The 23852-nt window shown below is 36.3% G+C and overlaps 1 protein-coding gene across 1 annotated transcript in view; it reads left to right on the plus strand.

Annotated features, from left to right (window-relative positions):
- MYO3A (myosin IIIA) overlaps positions 1-23852 on the plus strand; it is a 182481-nt gene that overhangs the window by 86763 nt on the left and 71866 nt on the right. Inside the window, exons 16-17 of the mRNA XM_016218655.2 lie at positions 15691-15817; positions 21083-21293. Of these exons, the coding sequence (XP_016074141.1) occupies positions 15691-15817; positions 21083-21293 (338 nt within the window). The remainder of the gene's footprint in view (positions 1-15690; positions 15818-21082; positions 21294-23852) is intronic.

Below are 23852 nucleotides of genomic sequence, written 5' to 3' on the forward strand. Positions count from 1 at the left end.
TGGTTTAAAAGTTTTCTCTATCTTTAGAGAAACGTGTAGTTTCCCAGATTTTCTTGTAAGCTTTTAAAAATTATTTGTCTTAATCCATTTGAAATGTATTTTTATATAGTACCACATAGAGCACTACTTCTATTTTCTTCTACATGGACAGCCACTTGTGCCTCACTGACATTAAAATACTGTACCCTTTCCTACTTCATTGACTGGTCATATATTAATGCCTTATATAACATGAAATCCATTTCTGATATCTCTATTTTATCCACCAATTTATGATTTTATTTCTACCAATATTCTGTTGACTTAATTAGAGTGGCTTGATACTGTGTTTTTCTAATAAGGCATCCTACCTAGTAAGGTAAGTCCTGGTCTCACTTTCCATGCTTTTATTACCTATTGTCTGGCATTTGTTTGTCCAAATAAATTTTAAGATCAACTTACTCAATCTCAGAACCCCAGTTTGAAGTTAATTAGAATTATATTACATTTATATATTAATTTGGGGGCATTTCCATTTTTAGGATATGTCTTCTCATCCCAAATCATGATATGCCTTTCCATTTGCTTACATGTTCTTTTTAAATAAGTTATAGTTTATTCACCTGGAATTTGTTTTATTTTTACATTTCTTTCTAACTATGTTATGATTTTTTGTGTTATTCTAAATGAAGTGTGTTTTTTTCCATTGGTATTCTTTTCTAAGTATATAATCATGTCATCACAAAAATAATAGTTTTTTTCCCCTTTTTTTATGTCTGTCATTTCGTTTTCTTTTTTGCACTTAGTACATCTAAGACTTAGAGACTAAGACAATATTAAGCAATAATGATTACAGCTTGACTCCTTGCCTAGTTTCTGATTTTAAGTGAAATGATTTTAGTGTTTTCCACTAGTTTCTGATAAAGAGCATTTATCACAAGTAATTTCCTTTTATTGTTTGCTTTTATTGTTTGCTTTTATTGTTTTATTATAAATCCTGCTGAATTTTATCAAATATGTTTTCATTATCTAATGATATAATCATATTTTTCTGACTCCATTTGTCGATATCTCTTATTATATTGATAGATTTCTAAATATATAAGTATCCTTTCATTTCTGGAATAAACCCAATGTAGTCAAATTGTCTTTCTCTTTTGACAAATCTCTGGATTCTATGTCCTAGTGTTTTGTAGAGAATATTTGCATCTATATTCATCAACGAGATTTATCCATTTTCTTTTCTTTTATATCCATGTCAGATTTGAGTATTAAAGTTATGACAGTGAGCTTTTTAATCTTTTCTCTTTGGCCTGTAAGAGTTTAAATCAGAGTTAAAATCAGTTCCCAACATCTCTGAAGATATAAATCACCTAGACACAGATAGTAGGCCCTAACCAGACTGTATAAGAATTTCCTTGGAAGAGACCTAGTCATCTGTACCTTTTACAAGCACCCCAGGTGATTCTTATAGTAAGAGAAGATGGAGATGGTTTTTAAAACTGTGAACTAAGATGATATAAAACTTAGCTGTGTGTACCTCTGGTCCTGGACCTTTTTGATACTGAGTCTTTAATCACCTTTCTGATTCTTCTATGATAATTACCTATTCAAATTTTTCTTTTCTTTTTAGGTTATCTCTATTTTGTTAAGAAACTATCATCAACTCTGATGCCATAGATTTGACTGATATTTTCTCATAATGCTATTAATTTATACTGTATTTCTGGCTGTGTTTCCTTTCACATTCTAATCTTATATGTTTTTTGGTTTTGTTCTCTTTTTATCTCTAATTGAGCTTACAAGAAGTTTTCAATCTTAAGAAGAAAAATGAAAACAACAGCTGTTGTATATATTTACCCGTCCTATAACTTTTTTTCATTAGCTGTATTATTAATTTCAATGTATTTTTATATTTCTATTAATTTAGTCATTTGGGTTTTTTTATTGTTCTTTTTCTTAAAGAGAATACTTGGTTCCTCTTTTCTTAATTTTTCTTATTTAATAATGAAAGCATTTAAGGCTATAAATATTTATTTCTTTGCCATTGATTGTATTTTAAAATTTTTATAACAAAATACCTTGTTTAATAGGGACTCCTGAAGGCTTCTTTAAAAATCCTTACCCAGGGACATTTTTGGGGGTTTAATTTATTTTTTAGAGAGAGAGGGAGGGGGAGAGACAGAGAAACATCAATGTGAGAGAGAAACATTGCCCTGTTGCCTCCCATACATACCCCAAGTGGGGAATGAACACACAACCTAGGTATGTGCCCTAACTGGGAATTGAACCTACAACCTTTTGGTATATAGGATGACACTTCAACTAACGACTGAGCCACACAACCAGGGCAAGACATTTATTTTTTTAAAACTGAGTTTTATTCACTGAGGTTAAGTATTATTCATTTTAAACTCACATCAAGTGCATCATAATTAAAATGCCAAAGGTTAAAGACAAAAAGAATCTTAAAAGCAGTTATTTACCTATGAGGAAGCTCCCATAAGACTATCAGATGATAACTCAACAGAAACATTTCAGGTCAGAAGGGATTGGCATGAAATATTCAAAGTGATGAAAAGCAAGGACCTACAACCAAAATTACTCTCCCCAGCAAAACTATCATTCAGCATTGAAATACATGTAAAGAGCTTCCCAGACAAGAAAAAACTAAAGGAGTTCATTACTGCCAAACCAGTATTACATAAAATGTTAAAAGGTTTTCTTTAAGGAGAAGAAGGAACCAAAAAAAAAGAACCTAAATATGAACAATAAAATGGTAATAAATACATATCAACAACTGAATCTAAAAAACAAAATAATTGAACATGCATAACAGAAGCAGACTCAGACACAGAGAACATTTTTATGGTTGCCAGATGGGAGGGGTTGGGGATATTGGTGAAAAAGGTGAATGTAATTGAAAAATTAAAAAATTATTAAACAAAACAGAATACTTCACTCTGAATGTGAATCAGGCTTTTAGATGAACTTTCAGGAAAGTAATAGGCAATTTGCTGAATTTTATTTTTATAAGTGGCACTCCTGCAGCTTTAAACAGTTTGTTAATGTGTCTGTTTTAGGAGTTTACTGAGATTCTTTGAGTTACCAGATCTAAGAACTTGAGCTAAAATAATACCTAAGTATTCTCTAAAAATTTGGATACTTTTAACAACAGGATATAAAATAAAGAGATGCTGATATAAGTGAAATTTTACAAAACCCTTTTAAATTATATGCAGTGAAGTTAGTGAATCTAATCATTTTATAGCATGTTTTTAAAGCAAAGTTGACTCTCTTCCTAAATGGAAGGCTGTCAATAATAATCGTTAGCCCATTCATTGACCCATGAAAGAAAGTAGTATTTCTAAAGATGCATGTATTCTTGACATAGAGAAAATTTTGCAGCTAAGTGCATTTTCTCCAAATATGGAACTATAAGATTTTACTACTAAATTCTACAGTCCTGCATTCTCTTTGAAAGCTTTTGGTTCCACCATGGATACTCTTGCTGCAGGTTTGTGGGGAGGGTATTCTCAAGACCTTGACTTTAGGGAATGAGGTGTGATTTTTGCCAACTTGGTGAAGTTGGAGAAGGACAGATAAATGGCTTTTCTCGTGACGTGAAATTAAGGCCCGACCTGCATTGGGATTTTTAGGTAAGTCAGGGTATTCTTTGTCCATCAGGAAACATTTCACCTATTATAGTTAATTTTTCTATTGTGGCCTTCCTCCATTGCCAAGAGGAATTCAGATTTGATGCTTTACAACCCCACAATTTAGAGTCCCTCCTTGAGTTATAAATAAACATTGCTATTGTTTCTAGATGAATTAATTGGTTGTATAGAGAGGGGAGTGAGAGGTTGAGGGGACCTAGCAAACTGTTTCCAGGACCAACCAAGGGGAAATAACTCCTCTTGGGACCAGAGAGGAATTATTTCCATGACTTCCCCCAAAGAGTTCTCAGTTTGCCAGCACACTGTGAATGATACTGTCAAGAGGAAAGCAATATTGTAGACTCAATGGCAAGCCAAGATTGAATGCATCCTTAGTCAAACACTCACAGGAAGCCTTGAGCTGAAAAGTTGAGTAACTTTTTTTTGGTTTAGAAGTAGAGGCTTCAACTTGACCATCCTAATTTTTGAATGATGCATTCTCTGCGTAGATTCAGGGACCCTACCTTGAATTTTGGGCTTACAACTCAGTCTGTCACTCTACAACTAGTTTAACTGCAGCTCAAATGAGGAAATGCATTGGTTGTGTGGTCTCTAGGCAGAAAAGAGATGATTGGCCATTCTCTCAGTTAATGAATTAAATAGCTTTTAGGCATCAAGTGGAACAAAGAATGCGTTGTTTCATAAAATTTCCGAAGGTTTTGGGGGGAGCTTGCAGACTCTGCTCTTTGTTGTAATGTGTTATTGTGGAGAAATTTTTCCTGGCAAAAGAGATGCCTGGTTCTTCAAAGTAGCCAGTATCTGAAAGATCCCCAGCAGGGGATCTTATTCCCGTGCTCCATCTTTACAACAAAAACAAAATGCAGCAGCAGCAAAGGTTGGCAGGGTGACTGGATTGATGTATGAGGACAGGAGAATTTGCTCGACTAGTAAGTAGCAGCCTTTGCTGGCAAGTTGGGAGGAAAATGATGGGAACTGAATAGGAGTTGGTCAACTGAAAGATTACTAAGCTTGTAGAACTCATTATGGATAGCTCATGTGAAGAGTAGAGTGGTGTACATATGCCATGAGGTACTGGACATCATATCATGATGAAAACTGTGCTGTTAACCTTATCTACCTACCTTTTGGGAAGGAGGTCTGAACTGTAACATCTGGAATCAGAGATAACCCTAATACATTTCCTAGTAAAATACTTTTATTACTAGTGAAATAATTGTGTTTGTAGTTGGTTTAATTCTGGGAGAGGAAGTCATTGGCTCAAAAGGCATGAGTTTCAGCCATATTCCAGGTGACATGTGATCACTGCCCAGAGACTGCCAACAAGCTATGGGAGACACTCTAGCAGATTGCACACACCACCCTCTTCCAGACCTAGTCTCATTCTTACGTTCTATTCTGATGTCCCGAGCATCATCAGTGACTGCTTGGGTCTTTTGCTCTCATTCGGGTTCAAAGAACCAAGACCATGTCCTCCCCTGAGTGTTTCAGCATGACATTAATCCTGGGTTAGCTGTATCTGAAGTAAAAATAGGATATTTGCTCCTCGGGCTGTCTGGCATGATACACTAATTAGTTTAATCTTCACTCTGCTCAGACACCAATCCTTTCCTGGGTGTGACCACTCCCAGGTGCATCTTCCTCACTTCTCCCTGACAAAATTCAAATTCAGATCTGGCTCCTCCCTTTCTGCTGCACCCTTTTCCTTCCCGAGGCTCTACTTAGCCCGGTCCTTACCAACACCTTACTCCTGTGGAAGCAGTTGATATAAGCACCAGGGGGTATCCAGTTTATTTTGGGGTAAAGTGAATAAAGAAAAAAGCAACATTCACCTTTTCTCCAGTCCTTGGTCTTAAGATGAATGTTGCTAGTGCTAGATGGTCCTTTAGACTATGGTCTGACTCTTGTTTGCCTGGTGAGGAGAGAACAGGAGAGGGTATTTGGAACTCAGCCCATCCTCCAAACTGAAGCATCTTGTAGACCAAGCAAGCAGCTCCTGCTCTGACCAGGGTTTGGGCTTCTCTATATTTTCCCTGCTTTTTTTCATCAGGAGAGCTGATCATCTTACCAATTCCCTCCACCAAAGGTTGCTATCTTAGAAGGAGAGACTCAGTTTTAATTGGTTTGTTTACTTCTAAGCCCCACTCAGAGACAATGTTTCCCTTATATTTGGCTCAACTCCTTTCTCTTGCTTGGTAGAGCAATGTTGAGTGGTGTTCAATGAAACCAGTCTTGCAGTTAGCATCCACTGACAAGTAGATTTCATTTACTTAAAACTGTCTATTGCAAACGAAACTACTCTGTTTATTGAACATCTGAGCATACAGTTTACCATAAGGTAAAATGTAACAGCTGTTTCTGAAGCTGAAGCACAATCACTGCTAATATTTTGTGCAGATTTAGTCTGGTTCAGGATGACTGTCCTGCGAGGTGGTGGTCTCCAACCTAAAAGCAGGGGTTCGGATTTCACAGGGCAGACTGACCCAGTTTGGAAGCAGTAGAATGAAGCCAAGTGAGTGTTTACTTACTTTTTATCCCACTCCTGGTTTTTGTTTGTTTGTTTGTTTGTTTGTTCTGCTTTCCCACTGGCTTACTTGGATGTGTCCTTTGTCTGTAGCTGCTTCAGTTCCAGTTTGGAAAGGGGCAGCTTTCAATATCAAGTGAAGTGGCCTGATTCTCACATCCTCCGAGCACAGCTTGCTGCCTTCACAGTTTACTGTGGCGCAGTTTAATGTAAAGTCTCTCCAGTATAAAGCCTCTTTCTCTTTTTATGCCCTGATGTTTTTCTGACCGGTGTTGATGGCACCCACAGTTTATGTCCCTTGTACGTTTCTTATTCAGCACAATTGGGGAAAATCAAAATAGGATATTCTCAAGAACTAAATGTAAAACTAAAACTTTTCAAACCGTTTGTTTTGCTATGCCATTTTCCTACCATAGTTTCAAAATAAATGATTAGTAGTTTTATGAATCAATGCATTTTGAGGCAGTTTTTGTCATGTCATGAAAGGAATTTTTGTTTCTTTGCACAAAATCATATATCTTACGTCTAAGATGAGAATGGGTTTTTTTTCCTACTTTAATTTTTCTTATCTTTTTTATGGTAATCTAAAATCATAGGCTGGTACATTTTCTTTGGATAATAAGTTGTGACTTTAGTTATAATCAAATATTTTTTTTTATAATATTTTTTAAATAAATTTTTAAGCATTTTAAAGCATCACACAAAGTGTTGAATTTTTGTGAAATACTTCATTTGTAAAAGTTGTTTTGGTCAGGGTGGGAGGTGCATGTAAATCTTTTAGGTCATTTGCTAATTTAAAAATAATAATTTGATACCTAGTTGTCATTATTCAAACACATAAATAAGTTATAATTCTACAATTTTAAAATTCAGCCAACACTGATAAATGGAATGACTTTAAAATAAAAGTAATTCTATACTAATGAGTCAGATCTGTGAGTTAAAGTCCTTGGCACTGCTCGTCTCTGGCTGTGTATCTTTAGACCAATAACTAAACCTCTCTGCTCTAACTTTCATTATTAGCAAAAGGAGAGCAGTAGAACTGGTAACTTCCTCCTCTCACTATCTATGACTGAAGTTGAAGGCTATTTAATTTCATTCTAATCTTTACAGACTAGACTGTTCATGTCATTTTATTGCTTTAGGTATCTGCAAAAATCAGCCTAAGCATAGAGAAGTATTAATATCCCTTATATACAAACAGCTGCAATGCTGATTACAGAGCTCCTCCTTTCACTCTTCCACTCTTATTTGCCTGGTACATGGATAGCATCTGGTCCCATGCTACTGACCCCAGCCTTCTCTGTCCTTTATCAATGGCAGCGTCAGCATCTTGGCTTTCCCAGGAGTGGAATGGGTAGTTCCACATCCACCAGCCTGGGCTAATGTCACTTTGTCATGGTCCGTGGTGACTCCCACCTACCTTGAGGTCTGTGTGTTGTCCTCTTTGTCACTCCTCTCTCAAATGGATTTCAATTAAGCAACAAGTATGGGTTGAGGCTTTAAGAAAGGGCATGGTACATGTCACCAAAAGGATGCTGCACCAAACTCAGTCCATCCGGCTGGGGTGTAGCTTCCATTCCCAAAACAAAATCAGGGAAAAGGGATCATGCGTTTCCAGTGGCAAGGCTCTACTGCTTAGAGGAGTTAATTGGCTTTTAAAAGAAAACAACTTGGCTTAGTAGGGTCTTGTTAGTCTCATAAAATCTGACTACTAACTCAGGATGTAAAGCCTGAGACCAAAAAAAAGTGGACATCTAGAATTTTTTTTAAATCTGAGGAAGACAAACAAAAACTGAAAAGCATAGAGTAAAGGACTTCAAGGCAAATAAGAGAGAAATTGTTTTGAAAGTGAAGAAAATTTTCCTGTGATTTGACTCATGCAAAAGAAAAAAAGTTTGACAAGCATTTATGAGTGCCAGCTGTGTACCAGGCCCTGTGCTAAGAATCAGAGACAGGCTCTATTCTCAACAAGTTTATTATCTGATAGAAGAAACATACACTAAGCAAAATTTCAGTATAATGTGGTTAATTCCATGATTAAAAACAATATTACAGAAACATAGTATATTGGTGGTATATCAATAAGTTGTAAAAAGAAATTATGTGTAAAGAATGGAGACAAGCCCTGGCCAGGAGACTCAGTTGGTTGGAGCATCATCTTGGGCACCAAAAGGCTGCAGGTTCAGTTCCCCATCAGGGCGAGTGGGGGAGGCAGCTGATCCATGTTTCTCTCTCATATCCATGTCTCTCTCTCCCTCTCTCTCTCTCTCAAAATCAATAAAAACATATCTTCTAGTGAGAATTTTCAAAAAAAGAATGGGGACAGAATTTAAAAAGGGGCAAAGGACCTAAATAGATATTTCTTCAGAGGGGACACACAGATGGCCTATAGACATGAAAAATGCTCACCGTCAGTAATCATCAGAGAGATGCAAATTAAAACCACAATGAGGTATCATCACCTCACATCTGTCAGAATGGTTACCATCAATGAATCCACAAACGACAAGTGTTTGCAAGGATGTGGAGAAAAGGGTTCCCTCGTGCACTGTTGGTGAGGATGCAGATTGATGCAGCCACTGTGGAAAACAGTAGGGAGTTTCCTCAAAAAATTAAAAATGGAACTGCCTTATCACCTAGTGATCCCACTTCTGGGTATTTATTGAAAGAAACTTGAAACACTAATTCAAAAGAAAATATGCTCCCCTATGTTCATTGCAGCGTTATTTACAGTAGCCAAGATAAGGAATCAGCCTAAGTGCCCATCCGTAGATGAGTAGATAAAGAACATGTGGTACATGTATACAATGGAATAGTACTTGGCCATAAATAGAATGAAGTCTTACCATTTGTGACAGTGTGGATAGACCTAGAGGGTATTACGCTCAGTGAAATAAGTCAGGCAGAGAAAGACAAATACTATGTGATTTCACTTATATTTGTAATCTAACGAACAAAATAAACAAAAAAACAAAAGTGAAACAGACTCCTAGATGCAGAGAACAGACTGATGGTTGCCAGAGGGGAGGGGGATTGGGAGACTGGGTGAAAAAGGTGAAGGAATTAAGAAGTACAAATTGGTAGTGACAAAATAGCCACAGGGATGTAAAGTACAGCATAGGGCACATAGTAATATTGTAATAACTATGCATGATGCCAGGTGGGTACTAGAAATATCGGGGGCAAACCATTTGTAAAGTATATGCTGTACACCTGAAGCTAAAACAAAATAACATTAAATGTAAACTGTAATTGAAAAATAAAATTTAAAAAAAAGAATGGGTACAAGACTAGTGTTAACTGGAACTAAAGTATGAAAATAATGTGGAATTGGGGGACCTAAAGGAGTTTGCCTGGCCGAAAAATGTGTAAGAGAAAAGTTGCTGGAAATGAAGGTGCAGAAGCGCTGGAAGATGCTGAACCTTCTTTTCATGCCTCGGTAAGGAGCTGGAACTTTATCTTCAAGGGCCTGCGGGCCTTTGAAGGATGTTAATTGGGACATAAGATGATCTGATTTGCCTGCTAGGAGGATCACTGTGACAGCTGAGTGGAAGACGGATTGGAGAGTGGCAAGACCAGAGGCAGAGACTGGTTAGAATGAGCCCAATACCAGAGGCTGGGCCTGCGCATTCATTGTTCACGTCTGGCAGTCCAGATGTGACCCTAATCCTAAGAATGGTCCTTTCACCTATTTGTTGTTTTTAATGTTCAAAGATGGCATGTTTTAAATCATTATTTCAATATATTAATGATTTTGAAACCAAGTACCTAATTTTTTCTTAAGCTTTTAAGTTCTGCTTATACATTTTTTTAAGATTTTATTTTTTAAGAGCAGTTTTAGGTTCACAGTGAAATTCATTGGAAAGTGCATAGAGTTCCCATATACCCCGTCCCCACACATGCACAGCCTCCCCACTATCAGCATCCCCAGAGTGTTGCATTTGTTATAATCAATGAACCTACATTGACTTACCATTATCACCCAAAGTCCATAGTTTACATTATGTTCATTCTCGGTGTTGTACTTTCTTTGACTTTGGTCGTATGTATAATGGCAAGATTCCATGGTTATATCATACAGAGTAGTTTCCCTGCTTTAAAATCCTCTCTGCGCCACCTCTTCACCCCTTCCTCCCCTCTAACCCCTGGCAACCACTGATCTTTTGACTGTCTCCAGTAAAAAATTTTACCTTTTCCAGAATGTTGTATAATTGGAATTATACAGTATGCAGCCTTTTCACAGTGGCTTCTTTTACTTAGCAGTATGCATTTACGCTTCCTCCATGTCTTTTGATGGCTTGATAGCTCATTTCTTTTCAGTGCTGAATAATATTCCATTGTCTGGATATACCAGTTTATTCACTCATCTCCTGAAGGACATCTTGGTTGCTTAAAGTTTTGACAATAATGAATAAAGCTGCTACAAACATCTGTGCACAGGTGTTTGTGGGGACATAAATTCTCAACTCCTTTGGGTAAAAACCAAGGACCTTGATTGCCAGACCATAAGATAAGCGTATGTTTAGTTTTGTAAGAAACCACCAAGCTATCTTCAGTGTGGCTGTACCGGTTTACATTCCCACAAGCAGTGAATGAAAGTTCCTGTTGCGCTACAGCCTCACCAGCATTTGGTGTTGTCAGTGTTTGGGATTTTGTCTATTTGAATAGGTGTGTAATGATACCTCACTGTGGTTTTATTTTGCATTTATTTCCCTGATGACATGTGATGTAGAATATCTTCAGATGCTTGTTTGCCATCTGTATACCTTCTTTGGTGAGGTGTCTGCTAAGGTCATTGGCCCATTTTTAAATGGATATTTTTATTGTTGAGTTTTAAATGTATTTGTATATTTTGGATAACAGTCCATTATCAGATGTGTCTTTTGCAAACCCTTTTTCTCAGTCTGTGACTTGTCTTCTCATTCTCTTTGCACATCTTTTTATTCAATTTGTTAACCTAGCAATCTTTACATAAGAATAGAAACAACTTTCAGTCAACTTTGTTCACTTAACTCATAAATATAACTTTAAATTACCCTAAACAGAACTAATTAATTAAATTCTTTTAAACACCTAACATATATGAAAATTTAGTATCTTTATCTCTGTCTTTCAAAATGACTCATACAACAGGTTAACAAGGACTGGTAAGCACTTTTTAAACTTTCTGGTCATTAAACTAAATCTTCTTAAGCACCTAAACTTACTACCTTTGAAAACCTAATAATTCAAAATTATTAATACAGTATGTCAAGTTATCTTACACATTTTTAAATATGATTTGCAATTGAATTATGCTTTTCAAATTAAAATCATGTGTATTACCAAATAAGCATTTAAATTCAAGCCATAAGACTGATTGTCAAGTTTTTTAGTTTGTGTCTAATATCACCTTAAAGTTTTAAACATTTAAGAACGAACACATTGATTACCACAAGATTACACATCTTATTGATAAATTTAATAAACAAGCATTGATATTGTATTTGTTTGCTATAGCTTCCATAACAAAGTACCACAGGCAAGGTGGCTTAAACAACAGAAATTTATTTTCTCACAGTTCTTGGATGCTAGAACTGAGAGACAAGGTTGGATCCTTCTGGGGACTGTGAGGGAGAATCTGTTCCTTGCCTTTCTCCTAGTTTCTGGTGGTTCCCTGGCAATCATTGGTTTTCCTTGGATAGCAGGTGCTTCACCCCGATTTCTGTCTTCTTTGAGTGGTGTTTTCCCTGTTTGTGTGTCTGTCTCCACATAATGTTTAAAAAGCACACCAGTCATTTTGGATTTAGGGCATAACCCACTCCAGTATGACCTCATCTTAACTAACTACATTTGCAATGACCCTATGTCCAAATAAGGTCACATTTTGAGGCACTGGGGGTTAGGACTTTAACATATGAATTTGCAACATGATCAACCCTTAACAGATACCGTAGATTTTATTTACTTCAACACCTCTGTTCTTGCGTTGTGTTACGGTTGTGAACTGAGGCTGAAAGTTCAGAGCCATTCTTTGGGACAGAGAATTGAAGACTGTCTGGGACCTAGGTGCTGCATATTTCCAGGACAGGGTCTCTCAACCTTGGCACTATTTGCATTTGGGGTTGGATAACTCTTTGTTGTGGGGGCCATCCTGTACATTGTGGGATGTTTATCAGCATTTTTGACATCTACCCACCAGATACCAGTAACACCCCAACCCTATTTGTGACAAGCAAAAATGTCTGCCGATGTTGCTAAATGTTCGTTCCTTGGGGCAAAATTGTTTCTGATTGAGAGTCACTATTCTAGGATGGTTAATTCAAACCACAGATCTGGATCTAGTCTCAGAGCTGTGCTCTTTCCACTGTTGTCAGTGGGGAACCACAAGCCATACCTTCACTATTTTGTTGAATTCAACCAATCCTTATACCTTGTAATTGAATTCTGCATTCCTTATTTTTATAGAAAAAGATATATATTTTTAATTGATTTTATTGGGGTGACATTGGTTCACAAAACCATACAGGTTTCAAGTGTACAGCTAACAAAGCATCATTTGCACACTGTATCATGGGCCCATCACCCCAAGTAAAGTCTCTTTCTCTCCCCACCTCCATCTAGTCCCCACCCTTTTCCCTCTATCACAACATGTTGTCTCTGTCTATGTGTTTATACATATATATATACACACACACATATATATATGCTTTTTTGCTTAATCCCTTAACCTTCTTTCATCCAGTCTCCAGCCCTCTGCCCCTCTGACAGTTGTCATTCTGTTCCATGTATTTGTTCCTCTGTTTCTGTTTTGTTCGTCAGTATATTTTGTTCATGAAACTCCACATAAGTGAGATCATATGTTATTTGTCCTCTGACTGGCTTACTTCACTTAGCATGATAATCTCCAGGTCCATCCATGCTTTCTCAAATGGTAAGATTTCTTGTTTTCCTCTCAGGGTCAAGTAGTATTTCACAGTGCAAATGCACCACAGCTTTTCTATCCACTCACCTACTGATGGGCACTTGGGCTGCTTCCAGATCTTGGCTATTGTGAATAACACTGCAGTGAACATAGAGGTGCATATATTCTTTCAAATTAGTGTTTCGGGTTTCTTTGGATATATTCCCAGAAGTGAAATTGCGGGATCAAAAGGCAGCTCCATTTTTAATCTTTTGAGGAAACTCCATATTGCTTTCCACAGTGGCTGTACCAGTCTGCATTCCCACCAGCAGTGCACAAAGGTTCCCTTCTCTCCACATCCTCACTAGTACTCATTTTTTGATTTATGGATGGTAGCCATTCTGACAGGTGTGAAGTGATATTTCATTGTGGTTTTAATCTGCATTTCTCTGATGATTAGTGATGTTGAGCATCTTTTCATGTCTTTTGGCCATCTGTATCCCTTCTTTGGAGAAGTGTCTGTTTGGGTTCTATACCCATTTTTAATTAAATTCTGCATTTTTTTTACTTCTAGGTTCAAAGGCCATGGTTTTAAACTCATTATTTTGGTAACGTTTACATAAAAATTTTTTTAATTGAATTAGGAATGAAATAGAATTAGAGCCATCAATCACTATTGCACTGAAAGTGCACAGAATTTCCTTCAGAATTTATACGAAAGTTTCCATCTTGCTAATTTTCTCCTTAAAAAACTACTTTTTCTCAAGTGTCAGAATTCAAGCTCAGTGAGATATATTATTCAGGGTTGTTTTTAGGCTGATGTTGTAACATGTTCAGAAATAATTATTAATCTTGTATTATATATCATTTTATTTGAGGATATATATTTAGTTTATTTTTTAATATAATAGTGTTATTTTCTACCTTTTATTACAAAAGTGCACTATTTCATTCAGGCTGTGAGGGTGGTGTGCTCAGGGAAATGTTCCTTTCTACCTTCTGAGCAAGTCACACACTGAGGCTGACAAAGCCATCAGGAAGGAAGGTGCTTTGTCTTACAGCATTATGCTCCATGTCTCAAAGTCACCTAACAAAGAAACCTCTGGGATCTTGTTTTATAAATCAGATATATCCTATATTTTATAAAGAACCACAAGATGATATATTCACCCTACTTTCCCTGGCTTTCTTCCCATGATATTCATTGTCTACCATAAGATGCACAGTTATTCATTCATTGATTACACAAACCTTGAGTCCTTGTCAGCCATGTGGGAGGCTGTGGGCTAGAGATTAAATAGGATCTGGGGACCAGACACAGATCCTCAACATCAGGATCTTTAAGTCTAAGAGCAAAAATGTTATTTTTTACATAAAAAAAACTATAGCAGCAATGAAATACCGCAACACACTTATAAGAATGGACAAACTCTAAGACACTGACACCAAATGCTGGTGAGGATTCATTCAACAAATATATATTCAATGAACATATATGTTATACATGAATCAATAAATATTCTCGAAATTATTTTTCATATCCAACTTTATCTTGACTTGGAATGTTGGAGTGGATGGAATAATCATTTAGGTTAAGTGTAGGAGCTGGGTGAGAAGAAATGCAGCAAAATAAGAAAACAAAGTATTTTCTCTCTTTCCTGTTCTTCATTGCACCATGAACGTAGTTGGAATAACACCTAGAATCACCATAGACTCCTTGACACAATGCCTCCAGGGCTTCTGAGAAGAGTCATATATGTCTGTGTGATTATATTAAGTATATGCACATATATATGTTTATACATATATGCATATGTGTTTCTGAATATATTTTGATATACCTTATTTAAGATTTTATATTAAAGAAGCAGTTACTATAAAGTAAGCTATAGTCCAAAGTTCTCCTACCTGTTCATATATATATACACACACACTTTTTAAAAAAAATCCTCACTGGAGGATGTTTATTGATGTTAGAGAGAGGGGAAGGGAGTGAGAGAGAGAAAAACATCTACCTGTTGCCTTCTGCACCCTCACTAACCAGGGATCAAAACCCCCATCCTAGGTATGTGCCCTGACCAGGAATCAAACCCACGACCTTTCCGTGTATGGAATGACGCTCCAACTAACTGAGCCACAATGGCCTGGGCCTCCTACCTATTCTCAAACCACACATATCATTTGATTTTGGTATTAAGATCTTTTTAATTTTCTTCCTTGACTATCCTTTATCTACGTACAACTTCACTTTTAAGATGGTCTCAAGGAAAAGGAACATACTGTATGGAAACGACCATATTAAGGCCAGAAGTTAAGTTTCGCATGGATAGATTTCCCTGTTTCTGCTTGCTCTGAGGGGAGCTCCTCTTTTCTATTTTGTATTCATATTTGCATTCATAAAATATTTTAAGCACTCACTGAGTAAAAGACACCATGTTCACCCCTAAAATCAACGAATGAGGCCGGCTTCCTTGAATCCTTGCCAGTTGAGTCTCTTAGTCTGACATCGTAGTCTGCAGGTTGGCCTTATTCTGTAGCCTAAGGATTCTCCCCGGCCTGTCCCCACCCATAGTCATTTGCTGTACTCAAGGGCAGAGTGATGCTAACATTTGTGTGGTGTGTTTCAGCAACTTGGAAGTGTATACAGTATACTTGCTGCCATCTTGAATGTTGGGAACATTGAATTTTCCTCTGTGGCAACTGAACACCAGATTGACAAGAGCCACATTTCCAATCTTGCTGCTCTGGATAACTGTGAGTTCTATTATCTTCCATTCAAAATTGAACTCTTAAAAAAATGTCTAACAACATACTGTAAGTGTCAAATAAGGATAATTTCAAGCAATTGTACATTTATGGAATCCTTAAAAAGAACACTCAGATTCAATTTGTGTGAAATGAAGTTTTTAAAGTCCACTATTTGAAGCAGATCTTCATGCTTCCAAGTTAACTGAGTACTGTAGAAAACATTTCTAAAGACCAGGCTTTCATGACTATTTTAGGAGCTATTTAATTTCAATGAAAAACAGAAAATTTAATTAAAATTTAGTTAACTGATCTAAAAAGAATTAAAGTTGTTATCTTGTAGATTTAGCATCTGTACCATTTGGTAAAAAGACATGTATATTTATTTTCATACTGCATAGACTTTTTTTCACACATTCATCCTGGGTTGATTAACTGTGCAGTCATTTTCTACATGAGAAAAGTATATTATGGTATTTGCTTCAGATCAGTTTTTCTCTTACTTGCAGAGTTTGATGTTTTAACTCCAATAATTTAAGGCTCTCCGCTGATATCTTCCAGTGGCATAGCTTTTTTATTTGGATTACACTTATTTTTTTATTTTTATTATCAGCATATGCCCCCATAACACCAGATTTTTTATGTTTCATTCACAACATAGGAAATCCTGATATAAATTTTTACTTATGTATTTTTCTGGCTTATATTACTCATGAATAGAATGAGATGTGTTCAAGAGACCAAATGTCCAACCATCCTGATCTAGACCTGTTTCTATATCCCTATCATCTCCATTCCACTGTGTCTTGGGAAGCTACTTGGTAATACAGCAGACCAAATGTCTGAGGTTGGCATGTACCTAGGAACCTCTTCTAATACTTCCTTTTTTAAAATTTATTTATCTTTATTGTTAAGGTTATTATAGGTGTCCCCCATTTCCCCCCATTCCTCCCTCCACCCAGTTCCAGCTCCACCCCAGGCCTTCACCACACTATTGTCTGTGTCCACTGATTATGCATATATGCATGTAAGTTCTTTGGTTATTCTCTGCTCCCTCTTCCCCTTCCCTCAGATCCATCATTCTGTGCCATGCTTCCATGCCTCTAGGTTTATTTTGTTCATTAGACTCCACATATGAGTGAGATCATGTGATACTTGTCTTTCTCTGACTGGCTTATTTCACTTAGCATAATATTCTCTAGGTCCATCCATACTGTCTCAATGGGTAAGAGATCCTTCTTCTTTACAACTGCGTAGTATTCCATGGTGTAAATGTACCACAGCTTTTTTATCCACTCATCTACTGATGGGCACTTGGGTTGTTTCCAGATCTTAGCTATTGTAAACTGTGCTGCTATGAACATAGGGGTGCATATATTTTTTCTGGTGGTGTTTTTGGGTTCTTAGGATATATTCTTAGATGTAGGATCACTGGGTCAAATGGCAGATTGATTTAAAAATTTTTGAGGAAATTCCATACTGTTTTCTGTGGTGGCTGCGCCAGTCTGCATTCCCACCAGCAGTGTACTAGGGTGCCTTTTTCTCCACATCCACACAAGCACTTTTCGTTTGTTGATTTGTTGATGGAGCCATTCCGTCAGATGTGAGGTGATACCTCATTGTCATTTTAATTTGCATCTCTCTGATGATTAGTGACTTTGAGCATTTTTTCATATGTCTCTTGGCCATCTGTATGTCCTCTTTGAAGAAGTTTCTATTTAGGTCCTCTGCCCATTTTTTAATTGGATTATTTGCCTTCCTTTTGTTGAGTTTATATATTTTGAAAATTAACCCCTTATCCAGCGTACCATTGGCAAATATGTTCTCTCATACAGTGGGTTCCCTTTGCATTTTGAACCATAAAAATCTTAGAAGAAAACATAGACAGCAAAATCTTAGACATCTCACGTAGCAGAATTTGCACAGATACATCTCCTATGGTAAGAGAAACAAAGAAAAAAATAAACAAATGGGACTACATCAAACTAAAAAGCTGTTCTGATATTTCTTATATAAAAAACTTAATTGGCACATAAAACATTAGGTTATCAGAAGTGTAACAACCCAAAAACTCCAATGGCAGGATTAAAATCTCACTATCTGATCATAATTAGAAAAGTTGTCAGCAACCAACATAATGAGTTATAGTAGAGGTATTTGTAGATATAAATAAACTTAGAAACAAACTAAAAAAATGATTTTGATGATTGAGAACCTATTTCTGTATAGCAGGAGAGTCATATAACTCATGAAAGGTTAAAATGAATATGAATATAGTTAAAATAAAGCACTTTCTGAAATAGCCACTCATGGAAAATAGAAATTTTACTAATTTATATTAAAATTATTTATAAAATTATTTATAAAATTATTTATAATTAAAGTTGCATTCTTCATAATTAAAGTTACAGGGAATTATCTTTAAACCAAGGCCATGTTTCCAGATGATTTTACAAGTGCATTGCTTCATTTAGGCACCAGTTCTATCCATTCTTTTCCATAAATATTTATCAAATCTGATCACTTCTCTTTATCTCTATCATCACCATTATCACCCAAGGCAATATCTCTCACCTAGTGACCTCCCAGTTGTTCATTCTACATCAGTTCTTGAACTTTTTCAGTTCATTCTCTACAGTTCATCTAGAAACTACTTATTGCACCTGTCAGTGGGCTCTCTCAGTCTCCCTGTCCCTGTCCCTGGATCTTCCCTCCCCCTTCCCTACCACTCTCCCCCTTATCTCACCTCCTCTCTCTTCCTCTCCTCCTCCCTCTATCTTCCCTCTTAAATTTCTTGATTAGCTTCCCATTTCTCTGGGATGAAGACTATCAAGACTAAAACTTTGTTTCACAAGGTATTATACTTAGCAGTACGATGTTTGGCCTACAGTAGATACCCCATGAATATATGTCAAATGAATGACTAATATGGGGTATAAATAGACATACCAATTAATGGGGGATGCTGTTCAGAAACAGGTCCAAGTACAGTTACCAGAAGTGGCATTACAAATCACCGATGATGCGGAGGGACCACCAGTTGACTGATCATTTGGAGGAGGGGAATTGGAATCCTTCTCATATACCAAGTACCAAAATGATTGCCAAATATATATTAATTCAAATGCAAAACAACTGCATGGAAGTACAAGATAAAATACATTCATATAATCCTGAGATGAGAAAATACTTAAAGGACTTTATGTGCCAAAAAACAAAACCAGAAATTACTTTTAAAAATGGATGTTTGACTACATAAAAATTAAAACTCTTCAATACTAAAAAAACAAATGAAATTGCAATGCAAGTAAAAATCAAAGGAAAATATTTGCAATATATGTCAAATATTCTTTTTTTTTTTTTTAATATATCTTTATTGATTTCAGAGAGAGGAAAGGAGAGGGAGAGAGAGAGATAGAAACATCAATGATGAGAGAGTCATTGATCAAGCCCACAACCAGGGCATGTGCCCTGACTGGGAATCGAACACTGATCGCCTGGATCCCAGGTCCATGCTCAACCGCTGAGCCACGCCCGGCCAGGCCAAACATTCTCTTTATGCTATAAGGAGTTCATAAGTTGATTAGGAAAAGATGAACATATCAGTGAAAATAGGCAGTTTACAAAATAGAACCACAAATGGCTAATAAGAATATGAAAAAGAACAAAGTAGTCAGCTTTACCTTAGGAATCAATTAAAAACAAATTGAAAGACCTTTTTTTCCTATCAAATTGGCCATTTTTAAAAATAAGCTCTGATGTCCATTAAATTGTGTTGAAAATATTGGTTTTTTATTTGGCTGATAGGAGTGTAATTGGCACAGAGTTTTTGAAGAGCAGCTAAATAGTATATATCAAAGGTTTGAATATGTTTATATACTTTGAACCAATTGCTGAATTTAGGAAATCTATGCTAAGAAAATAATACAAAACAAGAACACAATTTATACCCCAAATTTTTGTCCCCGCATTCTTTACAATTATGAACACATGGAAGCAATATAAACATCCAGCAATTTAAAAATTATTGATATATTATGATGTCAGAATATTATGTGGCAACTTATATTAATTACAAGCAATATTCAACAAAATAGAAAATGCTTAAGATGCTAATATTAAAATAAAATGTATGTGCAGAATAATGGCAATAAAATGCCCAGAAGGAAAGAAATGTAGAATGTTAACTTCGAAAATTAGATTTATGCTATGAGCCTGTATTTCTTCTAAAATGTGAAAAAAATGCTTTGTTAAATAAGGCCCAGCAATCTTTGCCACATAACTAAGGAGTACCTTGTTTCAAATGCTTAAAGTAAATCCATTAAGTTCAAAATATTTTAAAAGAACAACTGATTTGAAAACTTAACTATCCGTCATATAATAGTTTGAGTTAAAGATGCTTATTTATTTATTTATTTTATCCTCACCTGAGGATGTGTTTATTGATTTGAGAGAGAAGAGAGAGAGAGAAACATCCATGTGAGAGAGAATCATCGACCTGTTGCTTCCTGTACATTCCCCAACTAAGGATCAAACCCGCATCCTAAGTACATTCCCTGACCAGGAATCAAACCCTCAACCTTTTGGTGTTCGGGACGACACTTCAACTAACTGAGCCACATGGCCAGGGCAAGATGTTTATTTTTAAAAACTGAGTTTTGTTCACTGAGGTTAAGTATTATTAATTTTAAACTTACTGTGATAAGTGTTTGTTCAGGCATCACATTTTAACAAAATTTATTAATCAAAATATATAACTGTATTATGATAGAAGATATATGGATGTCAATATAAGTGTATATTCTTTAGGTTGTATATTGAAGAAAATACATATATCTTATATGTATATCCCTGAAGTCTAGGTAACCTTCCAATTTCTACATTTTGAAAGGTTTTATATAATAGTGGTATCCAAACTTATAACAAGTTTATTCATTATGTTTTAAAATTATTTAACATAATTCAGTGAAATTATGTTGGGTATCTTATAAACACCCACTCACCTGTGCAGACGTTTCTCTCCGTGAGCCAGTTTAGTTTAAGCTGTGCTCTATTTTACAGTAGCCCACATTTGACAAGTCAAGAGAAATACAGAAAAAATGATCCAGAAGAGACCATAGGACTACTGTTGAACAGTTACTTATTTTTATATTATAAAATCTTGGCGTATTTATTTCATGTCATTTGAAGAAGATGAATTAAGATATTTTATTTCTCTGGGAAGTTTCTTCATTGCTGTAATTTCTTCTAACTACACATCTGTTTATTTTTTAGCTGCTTCTTTGCTTTGCATTCAGTCAGATGAGCTACAAGAAGCTCTCACCTCCCACTGTGTGGTCACTAGAGGAGAAACCATTATACGGCCCAATACTGTAGAAAAAGCTACTGATGTCAGAGATGCTATGGCTAAAACTTTATATGGCCGTCTCTTTAGTTGGATAGTTAATCGCATTAACAGCTTGTTGAAGCATGACACATCACCAAGGTAAAAATTTTTATGGACACATTTTTTCCCAAATGTCAGGTGATATAAATCTATTTTGTAATTTATTGATTTATATCAGAGTCCCTTTAAAGATGTTTCTAATTAGTATCATTTAATTTATCAAAGTTATATGCCAGTAGATCTGCTTTATTTCCTAATAGTACCACTTCATTGTGCCAGCAACATGAATTAAAATAATAGAAAAATGTGACATCTTACTATCAATTTATGTCTTTTAATTAGAAGGTGTATTATGAAGTGTATACCATTTTAAACTTGTATAAAATGTTATTTCAGCAGTTTTTTGTTTTTGTTTTGAAGTGTTGTTTTTTAATCCTCACTGAGGATATTTTTTTTCATTGCTTTTTCAGAGGGAGAGGGAGAGAGAGAAACATTGATATGACAGAGAAAGATCAGTTGGTTGCCTCCAGCACATGCCCCAACTGGGGCTAGAGATCAAGCCTGCAACTGAGGTATGTGGCCTTGGCCAGAATCAAACCTGGGACCCTTCAGTCCACAGGCCGATGCTCTAACCACTGAGCCAAAACAGCTAGGGCTTGAGGTTTTGAATTAAATCTTGAAGGCAAAGAAAAACTTTTTTTCATATTTTAACTATAATCCTGGAAAGGTAGGTGATATGATGGTCCATAAAATTTGGTTCAGAAATGCTCTAAATAACTAGTAAATAGTCGATCTAGGATGTGAACAATGTTATGTGATCATATTTTTGGTGGGGAGAGGCCCTATTCCCCACCAGTTGCTAGTGGGAGAGCACTTCTTGCAGTATCCCAAGAAAAAGAATTTTCTGAGACTCACACTGGAAACGAGTGATTTTTAATTTGCATGGAATTAAATCCTGAGTTTCCAAGGTCCCATTTCTCCTTGTCCCACCAAGGAAGAAGCGTAACTTCAGCTTCAGCAGAGCTAGAATCAGAGCCAGTGTCCAGAATTTCTGTTCCATGTTGGAGCAGTCTAGTCCATCATCAGGCCATCTTAGTTTGTGCTCCCAGATGCTGTTCATTAGTTCATTGTGTGTGGAGTCTGCAGGGTCATATGGCTTGAAGGAAACACAACCAAATGCAAGGAAGCAAGAAAAGAGAGCCCCACAAGCCAAGAGAGTCACAAGAGAGCGAACTCCTTTGTTTGGGGGATTATGTATTCCCCAAATTTTGGTGAGCTTACAGTGGCCCTGCCCACTCTGGCCAATGATCTCTGTTTCCAGGTTGACTGACAAGCACCTTCCCTAGGTCACCCCAACTTTATTGGGCATGTGTGCCTATCTCCCCTTTGTTGGACCCCTTCCCTCAGTTTACAGGGAATAGGCCGGTGGTTCCCTGAGAAGTGTGAAATTGCAGCTTCCTGGTGAAGCTGCAAATGACATGCCTTTAATGTCGGGCCTTCCTTTGCTCCTTTTCTATTATTAATAACTAGCTAATTAACAACGGTGCCAATCATAGTCAACTCAGCACCCTACCTGGTGCCTCATCTTAGAAGAAAAGGTAATCGCAGCCATCATTGACTATGTGCTCTCTATGTGCTAGGGACTGTGCATAGATATGTCTTTTCATTTACATCTAAGGTTTTTTTTCTGCCATAAATTATACAATCTTTAGAAATTTGAAAGTGAATAAAAAAGATGGATGCCTGCCTTAAGATCACCTCATTACACTTGCTTATTAAATGTAAAAGACCATTTTATATACATTTCAGGCATGCAATTTATTGTTATTTTTCCACTAAACTATACATTGCACCATAATATGATCCAGTCAGAATTATCCTCAAAATTGCTTCTTTACCTCCCTGCCAAAATGTACAGTGACTGGATCTGCCAATCAAAAGTCCAATTTGCCCATTACAATTTAATGATCAAATAGTTTGTATGTTCATGTGTGGCCATCTATCTGTATGATGCCAAGCTCGCAGGTAAAAATGGAAAAATTCAAGATTTTTTCAATATTTGTATATTCCACAGAATATAGGCTAGATATTCAGAGATTTGACCTCATGATATTAGTTATGATCTGCACCGGCACTAAATCATGCCCAGAAGGGTATGACTTTCCAATAGGTGATCTGTTGAAAATCCCACTGTAGCCTATCTGCCACAACTTTCCTTCCCATACATTAATGAAAACTATCCAAATCTTAGACTCTTTAATTTTTTACAGAAAGTTTTAAAAAACTAAAACAAGATCATTGAAAACAGTTAGTTTGATCTGTCAAGATTTACACTGAGATTTTGAACAGCATGTGTTTTATGGCAGGCTTTGCCACCAACTTCTTGTGGGACCTTGAACATGTTACTGCATTTCTCTGCATCTTTCTCCTCAGCTGTTAAATAAGGCCATGGAAGGGCAAGCCAGTGGTCTTAATTGTTGGTGGGTATCTTGGAGCCTTTTAAGAACCTTTTAACAATTATGTCCTTCACTCCAAAATCAAAACTGGATATATTTACACACACCCACCAAAATATTGCACACAGTTGGGATTCCAGACTCCTTTAAAGCCATTTACAGATCTCAGTTTAAGAATCTCTGAACTATAAAAAAGAAAGAA

Source organism: Miniopterus natalensis, chromosome 1 (assembly GCF_054644295.1).
Source record: "Miniopterus natalensis isolate mMinNat1 chromosome 1, mMinNat1.hap1, whole genome shotgun sequence".
NCBI classification, from domain to species: domain Eukaryota; kingdom Metazoa; phylum Chordata; class Mammalia; order Chiroptera; family Miniopteridae; genus Miniopterus; species Miniopterus natalensis.